The sequence below is a fragment of the Rhinichthys klamathensis genome, unplaced genomic scaffold (assembly GCF_029890125.1).
Source record: "Rhinichthys klamathensis goyatoka isolate OS25496 unplaced genomic scaffold, OSU_Roscu_1.1 h1tg000035l_1, whole genome shotgun sequence".
NCBI lineage: Eukaryota > Metazoa > Chordata > Actinopteri > Cypriniformes > Leuciscidae > Rhinichthys > Rhinichthys klamathensis.
The window spans coordinates 1,306,584-1,331,995 of record NW_026606583.1 but is presented as its reverse complement, the minus strand read 5'-3'; the positions used below and the strand labels follow the sequence as shown (position 1 = coordinate 1,331,995).

Sequence of the window (25,412 nt, the reverse complement as noted above, 5' to 3'; positions counted from 1 at the left end):
AAAAAAAAGAAAAGACAATTGCGACTTTTTTCTTCTTCAAAAAAGTCAGAATTACGCGCAATTTCCGAGTTATGTCCGAATTGCGAGAAAGAAACTTGCAATTTGTAAAAAAAAAAAAAAAAAGGTCAGAATTTTGATGAAAACAGTTTAGAGTTTATATATCACAATTCTGACTTCTTTTTTTTTCTCAAAATGTTTGCGTTCCTCTGAGAAACTGTGCGTTCCCTCGCAAAACCGTTTGCATTCGCTAGTAAAACTTTTGTGTTCCTTGCGAGTAAACGTAAAGTGTCTCGGGGGAACGCAAAACATTTGGAAACTGGCAATTGCGAGAAAAAAAACATCTGAATTGTGAGATAAAAAGTCGCAATTACCTTTTTAAATGTTTATTCTGTGGCAGAAACAAACTTCCATAATGTCCTGTTGGTCGAAAAACTAGTCTGACCCTAAACTTATATCGGGGTCGCTCAAGATGCCCGAACAGATTTTATTTTGATTTATTTTAATTTGTCAACTGGACCAATAGCCTGGACCAAAAAACTCTGTAGACTGTGTTGGCTATGCAGAGACGGGGCAGAAATTCAACAAAGCGGTTTTTCCCCATCCCTGATTCTGAAACACAATCATGTCATTGTTTGGGCTGACGTGGAAACGCACTGGAGTGCCATTAGCACACATAATATCACTCTCTCACTTCACTCACAGTTCATCATCTGTGCCTGCTGATTCACACTCTCCCAATGCAACATTTCTCACTTCATAATCAGGAAAATCGACAACTGATTTTTAAACATCTAGAATTTAAGATGTGGTTTAGTGAAAAGGACTGCATAATGCATGCAATGGCACCACAGAATGCGTATTGACACGGCAAGGACAAAACATACACTTCTTTCCTCAAAGAAGTGACATATTAACTGGACGCTGGAGTCGGGTATAACAAAAGGCACACGTTGTAATTTGGAACAATGGAGGCATTGAACGGGCGTTCGTCCACCCAGAGGCCACAGCTGCTAATGTATGGAAATTAGACCACATTCTTAAACGTGAAGCATTTACTCCACAACACTGTGTTTAGTGTTAGCCGTCTGTCTGCGTATATGTGAGGCAAATTTAAATGAGTAGGAGGTGTCGTGCCTTAAAAAAGTCCTTATAAAATAATAATAATAATAGGCATTATGAAAACTACTGCATAATGATCTAAAATCATCTTCTCTCTTGCTTGCAACATCACATTACAAATAAACCAGCCAGTCTGATAATAAGAGCCCCTTCACATCAATTAATACCAAATTGTATACACCATTGCACAGGAGCAACTCGGTTAGATAACATTAAAAAGTACAACAAAAATATACAAGGAGATAAACGTTTTTCACCTTGAATGAATCTCTCTGTCCAGGTCATATTTCAATCCAAAATCAAAAGGAATGAAAATAAATCAGATTTTTGCTTAAAGAAAATCAATTTGACCAGTAAGACTTTTGACGTTATATACTGTATGCATCATAAGTTAAAACGTTTATAAAAGTTTGGGGTAAAAATAAGTAATATTGTGAAATATTCTTCTAACAATTTAAAAGAACTGTTTTCTAATATATTTTAAAATGTAATTTATTCCTCTGATGGCAAAGCTGAATTTTCAGCATCATTACTCAGCATTCTTCGGCGTCACATGATCCTTTAGAAATCATTCTAATATGCTGATTTGCTGCTCAAGAAACATTTCTGATGAATATCAATGTTGAAAACATTTTTGTGGAAACCGTGACAGATTTTTTCCACGATTTTTTGGATGACAAGAATGTTCAAAATAACAGCATTTATTTGAAATACAAATCTTTCACAAAGTACAAGTCTAGTGTCGCTTTTGACCAATATTATGCATCTCTGCTTAAAGCTGCAGTCCGTCATTTTTTTGTGTTCAAAATGTATATAAGCGAGTACATCATGAATCCATTTTCCAAACCGTGTTTTTGTCTTATCCTGAATCGCTACGGTACACCTATATCACACCTATAAGTGTGATTTTAAGCAAATATCTTAACATAGGTATTAGAATTTTCTTTATGTGCATTATTTCAATTTAGGGGGCAATATGACCTGGACAATATTTGAGATTCACCTCTTGCTCTACATACATCTGTAAAACTGTTACCCATCATATAATGAAGATAGTCATTGCTCAAACAGAAGGAATTTAAAAAATACCCAAACAAATGTGAAAACCTGGATATACCACAGATAAGAAATGTTGATGAATCTTCAGAGCCAGTTGCATGGCTGAACACACCACATCCGTTTGGTACGGCAATAATGTCAGTCTTTCATTCACTGGCACTGTAGCTGCTCACCCAGGGCCTTTACACACAGAACAGAGCAGCTTTGATTGTGTCCAGCTCTCACGCAGCGCTCTGCAAAGCAGTGTGTACGGTCCTGGCTTGGAATTGAATTGAACCTCCGGAAAAAAAAAGAGTTTTTGCGAGATGACCAAAAGTAAAAATTCAAATGAAAATCCTTAGTGTATTACATATATCCACAGACATCATCCAGTGTTAAAATCATTCAAGCAGTCTTGAAAAACGTACCGTGTTTTTGTCAGATGCAAAAAAAAAAGCTGATTTTGGCAAAGACTGGAAATGCATCCATCTTCAAGTTCAAACTCCACAGAATGCTACATAGGTTTTTATTGTAATTTAATAGAAAGCCATTAGAAACCATTCCCATTGGGAACGTCCTTCACAAAATATGTCTTTTGCTCACGCACACGACCTCACCAAAACATTCATCTCCACACGCTTGCACACAAACTGTACCGAATGATTCCTCTCAAGTATACTCCATTTGACCACTCCATGTCTCTGCTAAGCCCAGGTATTCTGGGTTTTCTGCTGTGGGGGTCATGTAGCCATTGGGCTGCCTGTGATTCGTACCTCCGTTTATGGACGCTCTGGCGACTGCCTGAGCTTTAGCTGCGAGATCATGATAGTAGGGGTTGTCGAAGGCAGGAGAGGTGGGTGAGATGCTGCCCAAAGGCACCAGGTACTCTGGATTCTCCACACTGTTCCCTGTACAAAGACCGTTAATGAATCTCCTCTCGCTCGCTTTGCGTGGAAGCGTGCTGGGACGCTCTGATGGGACGTCCTGGTTCACATACTCTGAGAACAAAGAAAACATTTAAAGATATTGTGTTGAAATCATGGTGTTAAAAGTGATAAAGTCAGTGTGAAATGGATTTTGCAACTTTTACTTACTGTGTTGTATTGGTAACGCTTCCTTTTACAGTACAGTACTTACGTGTACTTACCTAGAAAGTACTGGCTAATATAAGGTAAGTACATGGGTTACGGGTAGGTTTAGGGGTAGGTTCAGGGTTAGTACCTAGTTATTACCCAGTAATTATAATTACTATAATAAGTACATAGTAAGTACATGGGTAACAGGACTGTAAAAGGAAGCGTTACCGTTGTATTTACAAGGGAAACAGGATATTCAATATAAAGATAATAATTTATAATTGTTCGCTAATATTGCACAATATATTGGTACCAAATCTATACCAATATATCACAATGTATTGGTACCAAATATATACCAATATATTATTGTTACCAATATATTAGTAGTACCCCAAAAAAAAAACCTTCTATGATTTCACTTTTTCTTAAAGGGGTCATCAGGTGCATGTTGGTGTTTGCATATAAATGTGTCTTTGCAGTGTGTGGACACAACCACCATACAATAAAAAAAAATCCATTCACTCCTTTTTTTTTTATCCTCAAAAAATCTAAACACTCAGTAATCAAGCCGTTTGGATTTTCTGAGCAATATGATGTCATATTGCTCATGCTCCGCCCACGAACACTGACGGACTGTCCCGTATTAGCATATATTCGCCCTCAGCCATTTGTATACTGTCCGCCAAGGCAGTCTTGTGTCGAAACCCCAATGGAAAAGAGGGGTGGGGTGAGCAGTTGCTCATTATCATTTAAAGACACATACACCGAAACGGGTTGCTGTAAACAGAGCTGTTTTTGAGGGGGTTGTTTTACACAACTATTGAGGAATTTTAACCAAAGCATGTTACAAACTTTACATGAAGAATCATACCAACTTGTGGAAAATGGGCATCTGATGACCCCTTTAATCCCTCCCTGTTCTAGCTTGTACTATTCTGGACGATATTTGAAATGTTGTATTGCTAGCACCGTAGCACGAAAATATGAATGAATAAATGTAAATGTGGTACCATGGCCAATATTAGACATTTTTTATAATGTCTAAAACTGCTATTTGGCTATTGGTTAACATGTTCTCAATGTTGCAATACACTCTCATATCCCCGCTTGCGATGAAACCAAAGTAACAAAAGATCTTTCTTCTGTATGGTGACGTATGGATTATTGAAAATTCAGGGCGGGGAACAGATGGTGATTGGATTTGGAGATGTGTCTGTTGCCCTCAAAAGTAGAGGCAGATGAAGGTGAGCTCGCAGGGGAGAGGGTTTAAGTGGGAAAATGATTGGAGAAGTCCTGAATACGTCACCAGAGAGTCTTGACTGCATGGCATGTCTAGATATATATTTATGTCTTTGTCATATTTCATCAAAACTTGATCTGCCTTGGAAAATACTCTTTCTTTTGGATGACAACATAAAAAATGTGCCAAATACCATTTCAACCAGAAATATGTTGTCACATTCCGGTAGTAAAATGGGTTGCCTTTACTGTTTCACTCACCAGGTTGTGTGTGCGCTCCACGTGGCAGTGTGTTTGAAAGGAAGCCAATAGGGCCATCCGCTCTCCAGGTCTCCAGCTCTCCATCTATGCCGTTGGGGACGGTGGGGTCTTTAGAATAACGACCAGGACTGGATGGAGGGCCGTTGTCCTCCACGTAACCGTCCAGAAACACAGAGTCCGATTGGCCTCCAGCGGAAAGGTGTGATATGCTCCGTACTAAAGTTGGGTACTGTGTCCCAGACCACATGGCATTGGCTGTTGCCCCGACAGGAAGAGTTGGGTACTGACTCTGCCCCAGCGTGCTGACGGAGGAGTACAAATCCCTCCCGCTTGGCATACCATCCACCTCTAAACCTTGGTCTGTACTCTAAAGAAGAAAAACAAAAAAAGTTACATGATTTTTAAAATGGGACAAGCATTATAGTAGCATTTGAGGGACTGAAATCATCTCTGACCCGATGAGAGTGGTGTCTGCTGGGTCCATTGGCTCTCATTTCTCCTTGCGAGCTGAAGATGCCGCCGGGCTGAGGCACCAGGTATTCTTCCGCATCCAGTAACTCCTTCACATTCCCCCCCTCCTCAGCCATCAACATGCGGAAGAACTCACTATCAACAGGATTCGACAGACTCATCTGATCGTCATTCTGAAAAAAGCAGGAAAAAAACAGAAATGGCATGATTTCTGCATATCTTTCAAAAAATGACTTCAAAGGGAGAATAGGAATATATTATTTTAGGGCTGTAACAACTCATTGATAAACTCAATAATATAAATGGTTGACAACATATCTCATAATTGCTCAGTTTGCACTATGCATGAGAACATTGGCACTTTAAAGTAGAGATTTATATTTTGCTGTTATAATCTTATACATATTCCCATTTTGCATATCATCTTATCTAAACAGAAAGTTAATGAACTTTCATAAAACTTTTATATATCAAATTTTTCGAAGAAACAGATTATTTGTAACTACATACAGATTATAATTAAATGCTTATCAATGTAGTTGATAGATGCAGCCGTATATTATTCCTTACAAGTTCATAATGCATTTGTTTTTATATATTTACGCACTTGGATGACGACAAAACGTGAGGGATCACGTGACATGATGGTAAATTCCTCCACCAGGTCCTTAAATCGCGGTCGACTGTCAGGATCGATCATCCAACCTGGCATAAGGTCATATGGTCAAAAAAGTCCTCTACATATTCAAATGAATCCACATGGACAGCTGCTGTGACATGACATCTTGCTGATTGCCAAAGAAAATCGTTTTGATTTGTCCCTCGTTTGTAAAACAAGCAAAATTCACTATGCAGAAGTCACAGAAGAACTTACAAGACAATCTATCAAACAACCAACAGCAATGTCCTGAAGTGCCACAAAGCCACAGTATTTACTGTACACTTTTTGAACATCATTAGAAATGAACACTAACAATTGACCATGATCATGTAGACGTCCGTGGTACAGATAAACGGCTGGGGGAGTCTGTCTCCCCCCTCCAGTAGTTCTGGAATGTCCCGCGCTGGTATGAGGTCATATGGCTTCATGCCAAAGGTCATCAACTCCCACACAGTCACCCCTGAGATGGAAAGAGCCAAGCCTCGAAGGTTATTTTAAACCAGAGGGTTATCAATTACAGCAGAGCAACTGTAAACCCATGCAGATACTGACCGTAGCTCCATACATCACTTTGGTGAGTAAACTTTCTGTGTAATATGGACTCCAGCGCCATCCATTTGATTGGCACCTACTCAACACACACATAGACTTATTCTCAATACATACAGGATAGTAGATTCATCCACACTCGAGCTCTGTTTCCAAATCAGTTTCGGCAGTTCAACCAAAGCAACATGTAAAACACACACCTTTCCCCCATCAGCGTGGTACTCCTTCTCATCTATGTCCAGCAGTCTGGCAAGCCCAAAGTCTGTAATCTTCACATGGTTTGGGTTTTTGACTAGAACATTCCTAGCAGCAAGGTCTCTGTGAACCAGCCTCACTTCTTCAAGGTAACTCATTCCCTGGGTACACAAAGAACCAGACATGAGAACATGAGCACAAGTGGCTGGGGAATAGCGATAGTTAACCCTGGGTCATTCTAAACCCCGGGTAAATGGAATCCTGTGTTATCTTGCTTCATGTTTCACACTATATCATTTATAATATCATCATTTGCATAAATACAAAGTTCTGTCATTAAACTCTAGATGGCGCAAGCTGATGGGTCCTTAACTCATTTTGTTAGCGATCACATCGTTTTCTACATAGCGCAGCAGATTGGTTGATGTGGCATCAGCAGCCAATGACATTGCTGCTCAACATTCAAATACTTGGCATTGTTTGCTGTTAGCAGTCTGCAGCGCGCTCTCAGAAACCCTCCACCTTCCCCAGCTCCACCTGTATAGGTCTGCTACGGGGGTTATTTCATGTATGTTATATGTGTAGCAGCAGCATGGCTTACATGCTCACAGCTGCAAATCTGTGAATGTAAAGGCAGTACCAAGTCTCTATATTTGCTCTGCAGCAGCAGCAATAATCAACAGGAGCAGCAGCGTTAGTATTGCCACATCCATTACCATGCCAATCTCAGTTGTCATGACAGAATTTTAATTTTCACAATTTACCTGGGGTTAACAATTAAGCAATGTGATAAGCTGACATTTCACATTGTACATTCCTAAACCCTGCGTTTAAGGCTCCTAAACCTTGGGTTAATGTCAGTTTCATTGATTAGCCCCGCTTCTAAATTACAATTGTGGAATTTTTCTAAAAAGTAAGGTTTAGAAGAACCATAACCTGGGTTAAAGCGCAGTGTGAAAAGCCCTATTGTGAGTAACTGCAGTGTTTCCCTTTAATTACCTAGACTGTGTATTTTTACACTTCTCATAACATAAAAGATCTCTAACATTGTTTTGCACCATTGCTTTAGCAAAGCATCTTTCAATCCAACTAAAATCGAAATCGAGATCTGGCTTTGTGTGCTTATTAAATTGCAAAAGTATATAGTCTGTTGCATTGCATGTGAAGCGCAGAACTGTGTTAGTGAGCAGCTTATGATCCGGTGTTTTCAGCATTTCGTTTCACAGTGATTCAACTCAATATCTGCATGTGTGAGTTTAACGTGCACCACTTATGCTTTATTTTCACATTTGCATAATTTCCAACATTTTTGTGGACAGATGATTACAGCATTTCACTAGATTTCTGAGACACATTTGTAAACTGTTTTCCTCTGAAATGAAAACTCTTGTAAGTGAAGAAAGGTAATAGTCTCACAAAATCCTGTGCGAAACACTAAACTGCAACAACATACCAGAAAGTCTTCCACCATCAGTGCATATCACATTCTGTAGATGTCTTACCTTCGCAATCTGTACACACCAGGTGAGGAGGTACTGAGAGCCGATTCGGTCCTTGTTTTCTTTAACATAGTCCAACAAGCATCCGTATGGCATGAGCTGAGTAACCAGCTGAACCGTTGATGTCAGACAGATGCCTAGCAAGCGGCACACATGTGGGCTCGCTACACCCGCCATCACATAAGCCTCCTGTGGATAGCATATAGATAAAACACTTTAAAGTCACACATATCCACATACAAAATAAACACTTACTATCATTAGGAAGAAGAGTCTTCTGAATGTTTATAACAGTAAATTGATATTGCAAAAAAAAAATAGGAATGTAAGCAACACACTCACATCCAAGATTTCTTTGTTGGCTTTGGGCGAGGTGTTCTCACGCAAAACTTTGATGGCCACTGGGATCCTGACGTTTTCCCCATCAGGAGCCCATATACCCTGGTGAGATGAGATAAACTCTGCATGAATAGGGTTAAACTACATTAAGAACAATAATGTAGAACAGGGTTTCCCAAACAGGGTACTGTAGGGGGTTTATGAGTTGATGAAAAGCTAATGATTATATCAAATGTGGCTGTGCGATAATCTTGATATAGCTATCAAATAAAAGGCAGCGGGTACCATTGTACCTTGTGGACTAAGACACTATCACAACTAAAAAGAAGTGTGAGTCCGCTTTAAAAGTCCAGGTACAAAGTCAAAATCAAACACTTACTTAAAAAAAGATTCAATATTCTACCTGTTTACTTAGACCGTAGACTTACATCAGAGAACTGTAAAAAAGCAAATGTGTCTTTAAATTGTTGAAAGTAAATATTTTTACGTCTAAGGGCTGACAAAAAAGTTTGGGAACACTTGATGTAGAAAAATAAAATGCTATTGGGCATTCAAAACGGTTTGCATAAAAAAAAATTGCATTATTTTGCCAGTGCCTGATTTTTTAGAGGGAAACCATGAAATAAACATTTGATTATTTTCTCTGTATGCTGCCTTTACAGTCACTAGTGAAGGGTTTGAGATTTTGTGGTGCCATCAGCCAGTCTACGAAGTCATTTTCCAGCAGCTCAGTTGACTGGCTAAAAACATTTACTTATCAGCAAAGATGGCAGAATGCTTGTCACATTTCCGAGGCTGCATGTGCCAGCTAAAAAAACTAACATTGATATGATGAGGAAGGGTAACAGACATCTCTCTTTTCTTACTGTGTGCAGTGTCTGACCTTATAGACTGTGCCGAAGGCTCCAGAGCCCAGCACTCGGAGTTTCTTCAGCTCTGTCTCCTTGAGAATACGCATCTGAGCCTGGTTCGGCATTGCTCCGCTCGGAGTCAGTGGCTCCACCAGCTTCAGGGAAAATTCAGATGCCATAAGACTACAAAACTAAATGTGAAGTAGTCAAACCAAACAGACTGCATAAACAGAAAAAATGCATTAGCATGACCAACCGATATTTACTACAATTAAAGGGGCCAGGAACAGCACAAAGTCTAGCAGACTTTCCTATATTTTATCCTCTTATTATTATTTCTTATTTACTGTACTGTTTAAGAACAATAGACTCAGTTCCACAACCTAGTTTGCTGCCTACATAGGCTTTTATGGAATAATAGCCACTCTGCAGATGCAAAATCTGTTCCAAAACATAAATGTGAAAGTGATGTGGAATGAGACACTATCAAAAGTAAAAAGAGGTTTGAGTTCACTTTAAAGTCCAGCTACAAAGTCAAAATAAAACACTTAAAAACTATTAAATACTTTATCTATTTATTTGCATGTCATGTGACAATTGACCAACATCAGAGAACTGTGACCATGTTAATATGTTGTTAAATTATTGAAATATTAACTTCAAATGTAAATTATATATATAAAAAACTGATCAAGTACCACAAAATCAAATTATAATTAAAATGCACTATCCTTTCCAGTATTTGCATGTGCTATGTATTTGTATGCTTATTAGAAGAACGAGTTGATAGCTTGCAACATGCTAACGTCAATTTCAAAATCAGCTGATTTTCAACAAAGAATAGATGCGTAAATGTTGGCAGACAAACCCTAATGCAGATTCATATAGCCGACATAAAGACATTAGATTTGCCTCTTAGTATCAATAAATGCTCCTTTTAGACTGATTTTGAGTTATAAAAGTGTCAGTATTAAAATAAAGATCGAAAACAAATTCGACATGCAAATGAAACACTCTGCAGAGTTCTGACCTCATGTTCCTGTAGAATTCTCCTCATGATTTCTTTCTTTTTCTGGTGTTTCTGTCGTCGCAGGTAAAACACCAGCAGCGCCAGCAAAATGATAAAGAGAAACACTCCACCAATTGTGATTGCAACTGTTGTCCCAGGCCTGCAGGATTTTCATAACAAACAATTCGATTAAAGCAGGATTGTGCAGTCTATAGTTAAAGCTTTACTCTATAGCTATGATTAATAACTAGAATTTTACATTTTCTAATTTTTTTGTGGTGTTTGCCAAGTCTAAATAGCCCACCCCACATTTAATGAAACCCTAATAGCATTTGTAAACAGAACCAATTATATTCAGATCACTAGATTTTTCTCAAGTCCCTCTTTTGAAGTAAATCAATTTTTCTGCCTTGTTTTAATGTCCACCAGACGAATAGCATAATTTCAATCATTCAGAAAAGTAACAGTCCACCTCTCACTTAAAAATACACATTTGAGGATTCACAAGTTGCATGTTACGCAGTTTAAAACTTGAAATTATAGGTTTGGTCAAACCCCTAACCCTAAGTATGAGCAGTGATACTTGCTTTGGGAAACACTACTAATGAATATGAGTATTCTGCATATACATACACATTTGATAACGTCTTACCCAGCTTTCTGTTGGATCGGGCACCCCCTATCATCCAATGGACACCTGACAGTAAATACAAAACAAAAAATGAATTCCAAATCCTAAATTGTTGCTCATGGTCTGATATAAAAAAGTGGGATAACAATTCATGAACTCATTGAAGGACTTACGAGACGCTGCAGTTGGTCTCACAGGGCAGACAGTGTCTCGTAGCATTGAAGTATTTCCACACTGTGTGCTGGTCCTCTTTCACCCCACTGGGACAGCGCTCAACACACACGTCTCCATCTTGAAAGTGCATACACTCCTTACACTGATCTGGACCCTGCACAAGAAACAGTTAAAATCTTAAAGGGGATCTAATTATGCTTTTTTACATGTGTAAACTTTCTTTAGTGTGTTGCTGTTTGAGCATGAAAAATGTCACTCAAAAAAGGAATGACTCTATATCAGTAAAGCACTGTTTATGAACTTCCTGAAACGCCTCGATTGTAGTCTTCATTTTTCTTCCAGGAACGTACACGTCACAATATTCCTCATTTAAATAAAGCCAAAATAAAGTTAAATTATTATTAAAGCATGAAAACCTATTCAAAAACAAAATCAAGACTTTGTAAAAGGGCAAAATATGGCTTCTTTAATGTAAAAAATGTAAATTGACAATGTACCTTGTATTACTTGCTTTCTTCAATGGAACACAAAAGGAAAAAAAAATCTTGTGTTTTTGTAGTTTATCTTTTATAAAGCACCATGTTATGTACTAAAAATCACAATAAAGTTGACTTTGACTTTTGGTGCTTTTATGGTGTAATTTGTTAATTTTTCTTTCACTGTATTGAAAACAGCAGCGTGAACAACATTCAGATAAACATCTTCTTTTTTGTTCCACAGAAAGAAAGTCGTACAGGTTTGAAACGACATAAAGGTGAGTAAATAATTAATTATTTATATTTTTGGTGACAATATAAAAAAAATGTAGAATATTGTATATATATATATATATATATATATATATATATATATATAATTTATTTATTTATTTTTTGCATTTGCATCTTACTCGGCCTGTACAGGAGGCAGAGCCGTTGACTGGTTGACACTCTGGATGGCAAGGATCACAGTTAAATCCATCCACAAACTCCCGGAATGATCTGTGGAAAATGCATTTGATGTAGACATTAAGAGTTTAAAACCAACTTCTATGACAACAGCATATAAATCTGCATTCTTTATTGTATTACATTAGGCAATTTTTTGTTGTACTGGTTAAAAAACTCTCTTCAAATCCTAAAAGCAATCAATAATAGAAGTGGTGTACATATATCTTCTGTGGAAGTCTCAGGACCAAAACATTTTTGTCCAATCGTTGCGCAATGATATGATGCCCATGCAGACATCACACATCATCAGCACATTCCGTAAGGCTAAGCAGAGTTGTGGACAGACAGTCACCGGGAGCCGTAAACAAACAGCAGCCGCCTTTTACAGTTCCTCCTGAACCAAAACAAGCTTATGCAGCGTTCACGCCATGTCATATAATTACGAGATGGCAACCCGTGGCGTTCTAAGGAGATGTTCACGTCCTCAGACTCAGATTTTGTGCATTTCTGTCTACACTATCAATGCCGAAATTAATCTGCAGCAATCAGGTAGTACAAGTAAGAGTAAGTTGTTTACATTCATTATTATTGTAATGTTAAGTGGTTTGAGACATTAAGTAAACTTTGTTCATGTCTTTTGGAGGAGGCGTGTCTATGGAGAGCGCTCTGAAGGGAGGATGGGATCTTATGCTTTCAAAGCTTGCTACCCTACCTTTAACAGATATTGACATATACGTAGTATATGTAACAATGGAAAAGCCCTGTGCACAAAATTCAACATTCAATAATCGATATGAACTCTACTTGTATTTATGTAAGTAAACACAACAAAGCACAACAACAAATGAAAAATCTGCTTATTTATACTGTACTCACCCCTGCAGGACATTACACTGCTCCACACACTCCGTCCCACGTTTGTAATTCGCACACGACACACACTGACTTGGTCCCGGCCCCCAGCAGCCTGCATCCGCACACAGAGGGTCACAGATTCTTCCCTCTGAAACTACACAAGAGAGAGAAGAATGTCCTGTTTGATTCCATAATCAAGCATGTAATGGAATATTATTCATTATGGGAAACTAACGTGTGAACAAACACATTTTTTTAACAAAAGGAAATAAATCCAAATTTAGTTTCTAGTTTAATAGACAACTGTAACTGGATTTTTCCACCAGGGTTAGAGTTTATTTTGATGGTCCACTTCAGACATTCTACTAACAATAAGTAACTTTCCAACTACATTTGTGTTAGTATACTGTTAAATTAGGGTTAGGTGTTAGGGTTCAGGTTAGTAGAATAAGTTGTAGTTACAAAGTAACTTATAGTTAGTAGAATGTCTTAAGTGGGTCATCAAAATAAAGCGTTTTCTAAATTAGTTGTAAAATACTCAATCATTTTTTTAAATCAAGTTTTAGACAATGACTACTGCAAGGATGCCATTAAGAATGTGTCTGCATAATATTTAAATTATGTTGTGACTGTTTTAAAAAACAACAAGACACTCAAGGCTATGCTCTGCAAATAGTCACTCTACTGCATGCCATGCTTAGCGACACACTGTATTCAGGATTTAAAATACAGTATGATTCTTTTGCGGTAAACCCTATTTGGATGGCAATTGTTTCTCATGGGGACGTCTGTACAAATACATTTGCATTAGGGCTGGGACGATACACCTATCTCACGATTCGATACGATCACGATTTTTGGGTGCCGATACGATATGTATTGCGATTTATTTAAAGAATTGCGATTCTACAAGTATTGCGATTATTTTTAAACACTAGACCATGGGGAAAAGCTGAATCATACACTTATACAGACTGGACAAGATGTATAAGATGAGTTTTATTTACAAAATAATTCATCACATCTTTCTGAGTTTTATTTCAGAAGCATCATACAGTACTTAACAAATAACAAATAAATTTGTTAAAAAAAATAACAAATACATTTTTTAACAGTCACTTGTCGATGTAATCGATAAATGCGTTATTTTAAGCACCAAGTTTCTATCAAAAGCTGATTTACTCTATTTTGATCGCTACTGTAGACATCAGTGTGTATATTTGAACTTTAAACTTTCATCCCAGTAATTATAATAATTTAAACTCTTGTATTACAGAAATAATGATACAGTGAGGTTGAAAATACTGTTTGCAAAGCCGTTTCATGACTTTCTCTGGGTCAGCTGCAACACGGATTTGAATGTTGCGATATGATTTTGTCAAAGGTTTAATAGACGGATGAATTGGACGAAGATCGCGTGGGTGTTTGAATCGAGATTACAGTCTTTTAAAGATGAATCGTGCAGTTCTACTGTCTTATCTCTCTCTCTCAGCATATGAGTAGCGCGAGGGCTTTTCAGTGCTTTCTGTTGGAACAAAAGTGGCTAACTTCTGTCAACCTCGTCTATAAGCAAGGACAAAAATAAAGCAATTAAATTTGTATTAATATCGATTCTGGAATAAAAAAATCGATTTCCAAATTGTAAACAAAAAAAACGCGATAGTTAGGTGAATCGTTCGTGAATTTATTTTTATTGCTTGGACAATTAATACATTCTTATTTAATTTAATCATATTTAAACAATTAAATTATTTAAATTTCCTATTGAAAAATAGGTCAAATGACGTGCTGTAGTTTAAATAGTTTTCTGTTTTTTTTTATCTCTCAAAATGATGGATGTCATTTTAAAAATGTGAAAATTACATTACATTATTACATTAATGCAAATTACATTACCGCAAAGTGCAACATTAACCGTACAATGATTGGCAGTGGTCAAAAAGGATTTGCAGAACAACTTTTGGATTAATCCCTTCTTGTAAACACAGAGATGTGGATTCAGACAGCAATTTAATTACCACACACCCTTAGTGTTTGTTTAAAAAACAAAAAAACTAACTCGGCCATTATTTTTTAAGTGGGAGAAAAACACTGACATTCTAGATTTAGATAGCAATAAAAAATTAAACTACATCCCCATGAGAAACAATTACCATCCGTACAGGGCTAAATACAATGGTCTTTTACCACATGTTTGCGGGTCTTGGTTGTTGCTGCTGATGAGGTTGGGTGCCTGTGTGGGGTGGAGCATAGGGGACCAGGGCAAAGAGGAGGTGTAGCACAGTCTGGAGTTATTATGAAACAGTACTAAACCTCCGGTGACACTGCGCAAGGAACGCAACCCGAGAGACTCGATCTGCAAAGACTGAACTCCCAAAGACAAAACACCCCTGCAGAGAGATAAACCGAAAACTACATTATAAGGCAATAAGATACTAGAGTTATACATTTATGCAGAAAAAAATGACCAGTTTGCATGTGCAAATGTCCTTGCTATGATGATGAATTGTTCTTGGTGGGTTTTAAATGTTAAAGCATACACCCATCTGTGTGCGTCAATCTTTATTTTGACTAACGTGTGGAAAAATTACCTACAATTTTACAGATTAACTAGGCACATTCCTTTCTCACAGTCTGTCTAGTTAGAACTGGCTTGAGGGGTTGAAAGAAAAGAAAAAAGATACATCATGCAGCAGGTGTAGAGGATAATCATTAACCTTTGCAACTAATAAGAAACTGCAGGTTTGAGAAGTCTAACTAGACGTCAGACAAACAAGAAAGTGGGTAAACAGTCTAGCAAATAATGTGTTTAAAGACTGGATAAGGAAACGGGAAAAGGGGGGGGGGAAAGACAGATATACTTACTTGTAAAGCATTCTTCCTCTGATCACCTTCAAGTTTTCAAAAACACTCAGATTAAGCAAATAATCTGGCCATGCATCTATGTACAGATATCCTAAAATACAAATATAATGTTATTTCAAATGCAAAATTAATTTAATGATACACTGGTACAGCTAGTAGCATTGCTATGTAGATTTTAGTTCTCAAAGCACAGATCTTGGATCTATCGACTTGTATTTTCTTTATAAATCCAGTTGAACTGAGATCTTCACCTGTGATTTCTTTAATCGACTTCAACTTCTCGAGGTCACTCAACTGCAGTCCAGATGAATTGGTAACTGCATTACTGTATTGACAACACAATATACTTTAACATTATAAGTGTAACAATAGCTATAACAATACCAATCAATCATGTATGGAAAAATTAAAATGAGAAGAAAAGTTAAGGTCAGTTAGTTATTCACCCTCAGGTTATTCTAAACCCATATGACTTTATTTCTTCTGTGAAACACATAAAGTGAACTGCAGAAGAATGTTCACACAGCTCTTTTCCATACAATGAAAGCTTACAGTGACTAGGGGCTGTCAAACTCTAAACGTATTCTAAAAGCATACACAAATTCAAACTTGGCATGTCAAGACACTGTGTCAAGTTTGAAGTCAATAGCTAAGTTGCGAATTAAACTCGTGCAAAAAGTTGAAATATTGCATAAAACATTTACGAATAAGGCAACGTTTTCATCCCATGTGTTCAAGAATAAAATCTTCACTTCCTGAAAAATTGGCTCAAAGTATCAGTAATAAAATAATAAATAGTTGCTGCAACCAGGGAAGCCTGTGAGCCTTTATTTCCTATATAATAAATTACTTGCACCTAGCATGCAGATGAAACCGCAATAACAAATGCTGTCATGTTATCTTGCGTTTGGTTGGGAATGCAAACGTGTGAGACAGTTCTGGGAGGAAATGATACCAAATCATTTAGATGACAGACTTTGGCTCAGTCATCTCAGAATAACAATAAAGTCCACTGTTTAGTCCAGTTATCCAATTGCATGATCTTTTCAGGGAAAATCAACTTTTTCGTTGTACATCGAAAAATGTGTTCAGTAAATGTGTTTCTATTGTAGTTTATGTGCATGTTTTCTTATTGAATAAAAAAATGAACCGCCTCATCTGTGGACATTTTTATGCTTTTTATTTTAAGATTTTCCATACACCTTTTTTTATGCGATATCCCATAACTTGCATAAAATAAGTGGATGCAAACATAGCTAATGACATCAAATGGAATTGTTCTCAAGTGTCTCCTCACACGTAAATTGAAACATGTTTGAGAGCTGCAGCAGAGGTGAAAATGATCAATAATTTCAGTCTGTTCCTCGCACAAAGCTATCATATGTATTCAGAAGACTTGGATTAGAGCGCATATATCATATGGACCACTTTTATGAGTCTTTCTGCTTTTTTTTGTAACAAATTTTTGTAATATCTTCATTTTTTTTCATTTTCATTTGACAGACGCAAGAGGACGAGCAACATAATGGCTGAGTAGATGACGGCATTGTAATTTGTAGGTGAAAGAGGTCCTTGCTTACGCTTTGAAGGAGTCTGAAAGAAAAGCCAAACTGCCGTAGATCTTCTCACAGCCAATGAACATGCCAATGTTGGTGGTATCCACCACTGTCACCCCCTGAAGGCTTCCCATTCCTAGCCCATAACACACTAACAGACAGAACATGCATAAATTAATACTACTATAAGAATAAAATAAATGATGCACACATAGTATATTTATACACTACCGGTCAAAAGTTTGGAATAATTATGTTTTAACTTTTGATCAATTTAATCCATTGTAGTGTATCGCGGTTTCCACAAAAATGTTAAACAGCATATATTAGAATGATTTTTGAAGGATCATGTGACATGATCACATGTAGTACTGGAGTAATGATTGCTGAAAATTCAGCTTTGCCATCACAGGAATAAATTAAATTTGAAAATATATTTATATAGAAAAGGGTTAATGACTATATTACTGTTTTTACTATATTTTGTATCAAATAAATGCAGCCTTTTTGATAATAATTATTCCAAACTTTTGACTGGTAGTGTGTGTATATATACACTATTTTGGAAGAACTCTAAGAATACAACTTGTCTTAAGAATTTCTCACAGATTTTGGAACTCAACGAGATTTGAGAGTTTGTGTAGCAAGCTAGAACCATTAGCAGCCATGCATTATCCTATGTATGTTTCAGCCAAAAGCATACACACATACAGACCTTTTGGACACTCTCCTTCACACCTTTCACATTTCTGTGATTCTTGTCCATCTGGGTCGACAGTGATGACTTCCTTGTTAGATTTAGGACAGACCATTGTACATGCCACTTCCATGGCCAAATAGTTATCTAAAGAAGTAGAATATATATAATAAATACATACGAAGAGAAAGAAAAGGCAAGACCTTTGGACATTCATCAAGATATTGCATTGTTAGCTAATTAAACGTTTGACATACGGGGACACTGTTTAACACATGTGGCTCCAAAGCTGAACTTTTTGTCCTTGTTAGGTTTGGATTGGAAGGAGGTTGGGTCGTAGATGGTGGGCGGGGGACAGTTGTCTTTACACGTCCCACTGTCATTAAAGTGACGGCAGGCCTAAACATGCAAAAATAGAGTGAAACAGATATCATTATATGTCAGTTAGACATGAATGATATAAATGCAATATTAATGATCTTTTTACCAGACAATCAGAGTCTTTCGGCCCCGTGCACCCAGCAGCACACTGCACATGACAGCAATCATTGGGATTCGGACCCTTACAGCGCCAACAGCCAGATGAGCATTGCACAGAGGTCACTGCAGAGAAAGAGGGACATGCAATGGTGTATCATACCAGGTCGGACAAGATTCAAAATTGTCTCAGAGGAAGAATTCCATTACGTTTCACGGCAAAACACAAATAGTTAGATACTTAATTTGGTCAAACTGTGTCTATTTATTCTCTTATAGGGAATGCAGAATTGAGCTTATAGGTTAAATACTGTGCCGAAAGTGCCGAACCAGATGTTCATTTTGACAGAGCACCAACAAATGTCCACGACATTAACTCATAAAAAACATAATAAAAATTGACAACAAAATGATATGATTATTATAATATATTGTATAAATTAGAGCATTTAGGGACATGAAAATGTATTTATTAAATATGAGATGGACTGGTAATCTTGATTAAATTAAACTGAATTCATGGCAAAAAACATTTTTTATCAAACACGAAAAAATACAAATATATCAATGACAATCACATGTTTGGCAGTCCTGATTTGTTTCTCCCCAACATCCACCGGATCCAGAACAAGCAGAAGAACAAAGAGGACCTGAAAAAAAGATCATTATTATTGAGCAATAACAAGTAAATGATGCATTGAATAGTGTAATGTGTAATGTGATAGTTCACTCACAGTTCTTTGGAATGTCTTGCAGGTACAGCAGCTTGTTTTCAAGTGTTGTAACAGTGTCTTTCCAATTAATATTCCGGGGAAAGCAAAGTTGAGGATTTCCCCAAATATAAACCCCGCCGAGCAGGATTTCTGTGAAACAGACAATCATTTTACTCGCAAGGTTTGTTTTCATGACTGTACAACAATTTTTTTAGAATAATTTTATAGAGAATGCTAACACAAAGAGTCATTTCTAGTCAATTAAATATTTTGGACCTAAGCATAAAGAAGTCAATAAGAAGTCATGTGAGTCAGGGGAAAACATTTCCCATTATAGAGGGTCGCCATCTCTTAATTGCGGTAATTACGACATGGCGTGAACGCTGCATAAGCTTGTTGTTTTGGTTCAGGAGGAACTGTAAAAGGCGGCTGCTGTTTGTTTGCGGTGCTCAGTGACTGTCTGTCCACAGATCTGCTTAGCCTCATGGAATGATGACATGTCAGTGAGTGATATCTGAGCAAGCAGGGTGAGCGGAGGTATGGAAATACCAGCCCGATCTCACGGCAATTCGTACGAATTTTACGAGGTGGCTAATTCGTACTAATTCATACGACCTCACTCGTACAAATTCGTACGATTTTTGCTAATTCGTACATATTTTACGAGTTACCAAATTCGTATGAATTCGTACGAATGACCTACCCCTGACCCCGCCCCTAAACCTACCCATCACGTGGGTTTAGACAAATCGTACAAATTCGTACGAGTGAGGTCGTATGAATTAGTACGAATTAGCCACCTTTTAATCACTCGTACGAATTGGTCGTGAGATAGCGTTGTTCATAGGTTGACAGGCAGGTAGGACATCCTCTCAGGACCAAATGCAATGATTGGACGAACATTTTTTTGGTCCTGAGACTTCCACAGAAGGTATATTACCCTTCTGTCAAAACCATCAAATATGCGGACGACACCACCATAATAGGCCTCATCTCCAACAACGACGAGTCAGCCTACCGCAGAGAGGTCAGACTCCTGGAGTGCTGGTGTGCAGTCAGTAACCTGGAGCTTAACATCAATAAAACAGTGGAGATGATAGTGGACTTCCGCAAAAAGCCCCCGACTCATCCTCCTCTGGTCATTAACAACTCATCTGTGACTGTGGTAGTGCACTTTAAGTTCACCAACACACTTAAATGGGACAATAACATTTCCCAACTAGTGAAGAAAGGCCAGCAGCGCCTGTTCTTCCTCCGCCGCCTGAAAGGTTTACTGCTCTGTCCCCCCATCATGGTACAATTCTACAGAGCGGTCATTGAGACTGTGCTAACATCCTCCCTCACGGTCTGGTTTGCCTCTGCGTCAGCCCGTGCAAAGGCTAGGCTACAAAGAGTCGTCCGGGCAGCAGAGCGGATCATCGGCTGCCCCCTGCCCTCCATCATGGACCTGCACAGTTCCAGGTCCATTAACAGAGCTGTGAAGATTGCGGCCGGCCCCTCTCACCCTGCCAATAGTCTGTTTAATCTTCTCCCCTCTGGAAAGCGGTATAGGGCCATTTTGCCCAAAACATCACGCCACCGCCACAGTTTTTTCCCCCAAGCAATAGCCCTCCTAAATGACTCTTAAACCTGGTATATATTGCACTCTGTTTTTGTTTAATACAACACTATTTATATTCATTCTATTAACTTATTGCTCATAATGTCTCTGTTTGTCCTTGCATTGTGGTTCTGTCCTTGTTTTCTTGTCTTTCTGTTTTACTGTGTTGCCTGCATGGAGACGACCAAATCAAATTCCTAGTATTTGTATACATGGCGAATAAAGTTGAATTTAATTTAATTGAATACATTCATATTTTAATAATTATACCACTTCTATTATTAATTGCTATCAGGATGTGAAGATAGTTTCAACCAGTATAACAAAAAGTGTTAACTGAATCTTTAAATTAACATAAAAAATGAAAGTCACTTTCAGTAGTAAGAAAGTAAGAATCTATAATAACCCAATATAAATTTGACTTACCTGTAAGACTCCTGAGGCGCAGTTCTCTCAGGCCGAGTCCCACCTGACTCTGGTTGATGTTGTTATGCACTGCGAGAGCGTAGCTGGAGTTATACAGCTGACTGCCTCGTATGATCCGCAGATTGTCCAGAGGAACTGAACGCACCGAGACGTGAGCTATCAGCACATACCCCTGAACCTCCACAATCTCCTACAGACAAACATGAGCATCCTTTCATTTTCATTATTTTATTGACATTTGAGACTCATTATTAGTGAGTGACTTAAATTAATAGCAATTCTATTGTTCTTATCAGTTGTGTAAGAACTCGTGAACCTTACTAAAACCAAATTACATTTAAAGGCAAACTTTTACTTGAAATAGGATGTTAGGATGGGTCATTCCTGTTATGCAGTACCCTTTGAGCCGTGAACTTTTGACAAATGATTGTGCCTATGAAATTTAAACTTGAAGTATCTCTATAAAAGGGTATTGCAGACTTTCAGAAATATGCTCTGGTCAAACTCAGGCACACACACATTATTCATTATAATGTGATTATTTACACAATGGCAAAAGAAAATGAACAGGAGTTTGGAAATGCTAGAGCACCAAAGAAATCTAGCTGCTGTATAATAAAGAGCTACCCTAACACACACACACACACACACATGACAGTCCCGTACCTGCAAAAAGGAGAGGTCTGGAGTTCCCTGCAGATGCGTGATCTCCAGGTTACCATGAACAACTTGACAGCCCGTGTACAGCAGCCTGAGCATCTCATAATGATTCTCAAGACTGGAGGGTAAAGCCAGCTTCATATCTGTCCCAAGACATACTGAAAAGTAAAACACAGACATATCAGCAGGGCTGTATAAAATGATGTTGCGAAGGCCTCTGAGTTTCTGTGTGTATGTATGTGATATGACGAATGATTTTATCAAATGAAATGGTGAAATGCTCATGACTCTCAGAGCAGCTCTGCAGATGAAATTCATGCGTTCATGTACTCATATAGTGACACCACAGGAGAATAAAGTTAAACACTTACTTCAGCAATAAAAAATAATTAAACATCTGTGTAAAGTCATTTTTGCTTATTGGTATGATTGAATTGGATCATTGCAGCAGCAAAGACCCTGGCTAATAAAGTGAGATTAAATACACAAAGTATATTTGTATTATTTAACATATTTAATTATTGCAGGTTTGTGTAATATTCTGAGTTTGCATTTTACTGTTTTTATTCAATTTGACAAATACTGAATCTGTTTCTGTGCAAGTGATATGAGTAAATGCATGCTCATTTAGTCTAGAACAGCAATAACCATCATGTTTACACAGAACACACAACGGCTCTGCATCTTACGATTCCTCTCGACATGGGGATAGGAGAGCTGCCAGTCAATAAATGGGAAAACAAAGTAACTTGCGTTATTTATTTAAAAAAGTAACTCAGATATTTTGTTGTAAATTTAAAAGGCATGCATTATTTTACTTGTTACTTGAATAAAGTAATCTCATTACGTAACTCGCGTTACTTGTAATGTGTTACCCCCAACACTGTGTATTGTTGCGTTATAAAGTTATAAGCGTTAGTAAGAAGGGTATGAATGTAATAGAGGTCCCCTCTATTACAACACTCTGCATGCCGCTCTTCGTGGCCATTGAAAAGATTCAGCAGTTGTTTTAGCTACGCACTGGCATGGTGGTATTTGAAAAAAAAACATATCATACGCGGGCTAAAACGGTTATACTGCATGAACTGGTATACCCCCAGCACTACATAAAATAAATTAACATAATTTTAAAATTAACAATGGAAATTAAACTCAGCGTACTGCCTACAAAGTCTGCATTAATATCACTTTACATGTATTATTCACTTGTCTTGTAGAGGAAAATAACACCTTAAAAGGCACATACATGATTTGTTTCATTTACAGTCACTGTTACACTTTATCACACTGCAACTCTGTGCAGGAGACTGTAAATAGATGTGTTTGGCACTCACTCTGAGTGTCCATGTCTTGACAGAGAGTGTCCATGTGCAGCGCTGTACTGAGATTTGTGCATGTGTGTGTCAATTCACAGATGATTTATTGTAAATCATCATTCACAGATGATTTATTGTAAGTCACTATATTCAGTGCACTGTAAACTGCAGGCTAGCATTTGACAATAGACTGACAACAGACCAAAATCTTTACTAAACACCTCTACGAGTTCAATGAGCACACATATTTCATGTAGCCTTTTTGTTCAGTTAATTCCAGTGGCCGGTTGAATAAACTGCTTAAACTAGTTGTACAAGTTAGTCATCTAATTTTTTTCTTTAAGACTGGTCATAACTTTTTAAAGTCAGTTACATAAAAACACAGAATCTTAAAAGTAAGACTGACTACCCCGTGGATAACTGCTGATCAGAATAGTTCTTAAGACACACACTTAACACATAGTTTTGTTTATTGCAATGAAAATTTGCAAATAAGGGTGATTAATTTTCTTTTTTTTCCCGGACAAGCTATTGTATTAGACATTATTGAAAGAGCTGTTTTGTGTAGTAACATAAGTAACATGGATGCATGCTGATGGGACTGAGATTGAATAATAAGTCACTATTTTCTCCTGTTTACACTTCCTTTCCAAGTTCCCTTCCTCCTCTTTCATCATCCTAACATTCCCTCGTCTCTGTGCATGTGTGTGTGTGTGTATAGGGGCCTTAAATTGAAAACTCTATTCGTTCATGTCTCTGGCAGGCTCTGTTCTCTTTCTCTCTCATTGTACTTCTGTTTATCATTTTTACTCCTACTCAAACTTATTTTAGACTGGCTGAAGTGTTATTGTACACCACAAACGTTTCGCCAATGACATCCAAACCAACAGGTTTACACACATGCACACGCATGCTCTGAGTACCTCTGCAACCCTCTACAATGCGAGCATATGCGACCAAATTTCACGAGAGACAACTAAAAAATGTCTTTAATTAGCCCATGGCTAAATTGTACTATTACAGTTGCCTGTAATTGAGTTAGAGGCCAAAAAATAAGTTTAGCACAGACATAATTTCACGAGTTTCACACAAATAATCAGATTAAAAGAAGTATGTGTATTTGGCGTGCTGTCCGAAGAGATGGCTCCGAGCTCGGTATTTTGGCCCGAACCCAGAGTACTCCCCTCGTATCCCTCCCTGGCTCTGACAGAAACCAGCCTAGAGTGAGGAGTCGGGGTGGCGGAGGGATGCTGAAAACTGTCATGGAACATAGGTCAGCATCATATAGGCCTCCTCTCGTGCTGATTGGATAAATCATTTGAACGCGTTCCTCGCGAAACGTTAATAAAACATCATTTCATTGCCTGCTTCATTGCACGCGCACTCACCGTGAGAGAAAGAGAGAGTACATGCAGGGCTCGTTGACAGAACTGTCAGACCGGAAATACTATTAATATAATATAACAATTAACTGTATTTAAGAAAGTAAAATGATAATGATAATTTAAATTCCAATACTTGTGTGTTTTTTGGGTGAAAAACATTAGAGCACTCAAATATGACACTCAACCGTACTTGTTTGACGTGAAAACAAACCTCATTGGTTCTTGCGGAAAGTCGGAAACTCAAATGTGCAAGCAATTTACATTTTTGGATGAACTGTGCCTTTAATAACAGGTGAAAAGATGAATATGAAAATGGATTTTAATGATGAAATAGAATACACTTTTTTTTTTAAATCACAAATGCCAAGTGCATAGGCTTTCTAGCATTAATATTAGGCTACTAAAGCAAAATTTTAGTTAAGGACAGTCTGTTTCACAAAGTCACATATTGATTGGCACATTTGACAACGAACTTCCCACGCCACGAAGAATGCAGCTCTACCAAGTAGGCTAAAGGTATGATGAAATATTTTTTTCAAGTTTAGAGGGCTAAATAACGACGTAGTTAGTTGATTTTTTTCTCTGTATTGTTATTGTTTGTCACCGGTTGCAGTTCTGACTGTTCAAACATACCATAAAATTATGCATCTGTTAGTGTTACGTGTTAGTGAAGCGGCGTGTTTTATAGAAAAGCAGACACAATTAATTACTTTTGGTGGTGGTGGTATCATGTAACTGTCAAAGTAAAACGTACTTTGCATTACGGCATCGCCCCCTTTCGTTACTTCAGATGCCCCCTCTTCAGTGTTCTGCATGCT

The 25,412-nt window shown here is 37.7% G+C and overlaps 2 protein-coding genes across 2 annotated transcripts in view; one reads left to right on the top strand and one right to left on the bottom strand.

The window, feature by feature from the left end:
* Nucleotides 1–25,412, top strand: part of dnajc9 (DnaJ (Hsp40) homolog, subfamily C, member 9) — a 217,781-nt gene that overhangs the window by 108,945 nt on the left and 83,424 nt on the right. The window lies entirely within an intron of this gene.
* The window catches only part of erbb2 (erb-b2 receptor tyrosine kinase 2), a 29,320-nt gene continuing 6,662 nt past the window's right edge, over nt 2,755–25,412 (bottom strand). The window contains exons 2-27 of the mRNA XM_056245812.1: nt 21,900–22,051; nt 21,234–21,423; nt 19,229–19,357; nt 19,073–19,144; nt 18,505–18,620; nt 18,275–18,416; nt 18,036–18,164; nt 17,345–17,471; nt 16,016–16,089; nt 15,765–15,855; nt 15,087–15,289; nt 12,921–13,053; nt 12,005–12,095; nt 11,115–11,269; nt 10,963–11,007; nt 10,332–10,470; nt 9,334–9,456; nt 8,454–8,552; nt 8,115–8,300; nt 6,618–6,773; nt 6,421–6,496; nt 6,182–6,328; nt 5,815–5,912; nt 5,192–5,380; nt 4,737–5,103; nt 2,755–3,155 (exon numbers count right to left, since the gene is read on the bottom strand). Of these exons, the coding sequence (XP_056101787.1) occupies nt 2,827–3,155; nt 4,737–5,103; nt 5,192–5,380; nt 5,815–5,912; nt 6,182–6,328; nt 6,421–6,496; nt 6,618–6,773; nt 8,115–8,300; nt 8,454–8,552; nt 9,334–9,456; nt 10,332–10,470; nt 10,963–11,007; nt 11,115–11,269; nt 12,005–12,095; nt 12,921–13,053; nt 15,087–15,289; nt 15,765–15,855; nt 16,016–16,089; nt 17,345–17,471; nt 18,036–18,164; nt 18,275–18,416; nt 18,505–18,620; nt 19,073–19,144; nt 19,229–19,357; nt 21,234–21,423; nt 21,900–22,051 (3,758 nt within the window). The 3' untranslated portion in view covers nt 2,755–2,826. The remainder of the gene's footprint in view (nt 3,156–4,736; nt 5,104–5,191; nt 5,381–5,814; nt 5,913–6,181; nt 6,329–6,420; nt 6,497–6,617; nt 6,774–8,114; nt 8,301–8,453; nt 8,553–9,333; nt 9,457–10,331; nt 10,471–10,962; nt 11,008–11,114; nt 11,270–12,004; nt 12,096–12,920; nt 13,054–15,086; nt 15,290–15,764; nt 15,856–16,015; nt 16,090–17,344; nt 17,472–18,035; nt 18,165–18,274; nt 18,417–18,504; nt 18,621–19,072; nt 19,145–19,228; nt 19,358–21,233; nt 21,424–21,899; nt 22,052–25,412) is intronic.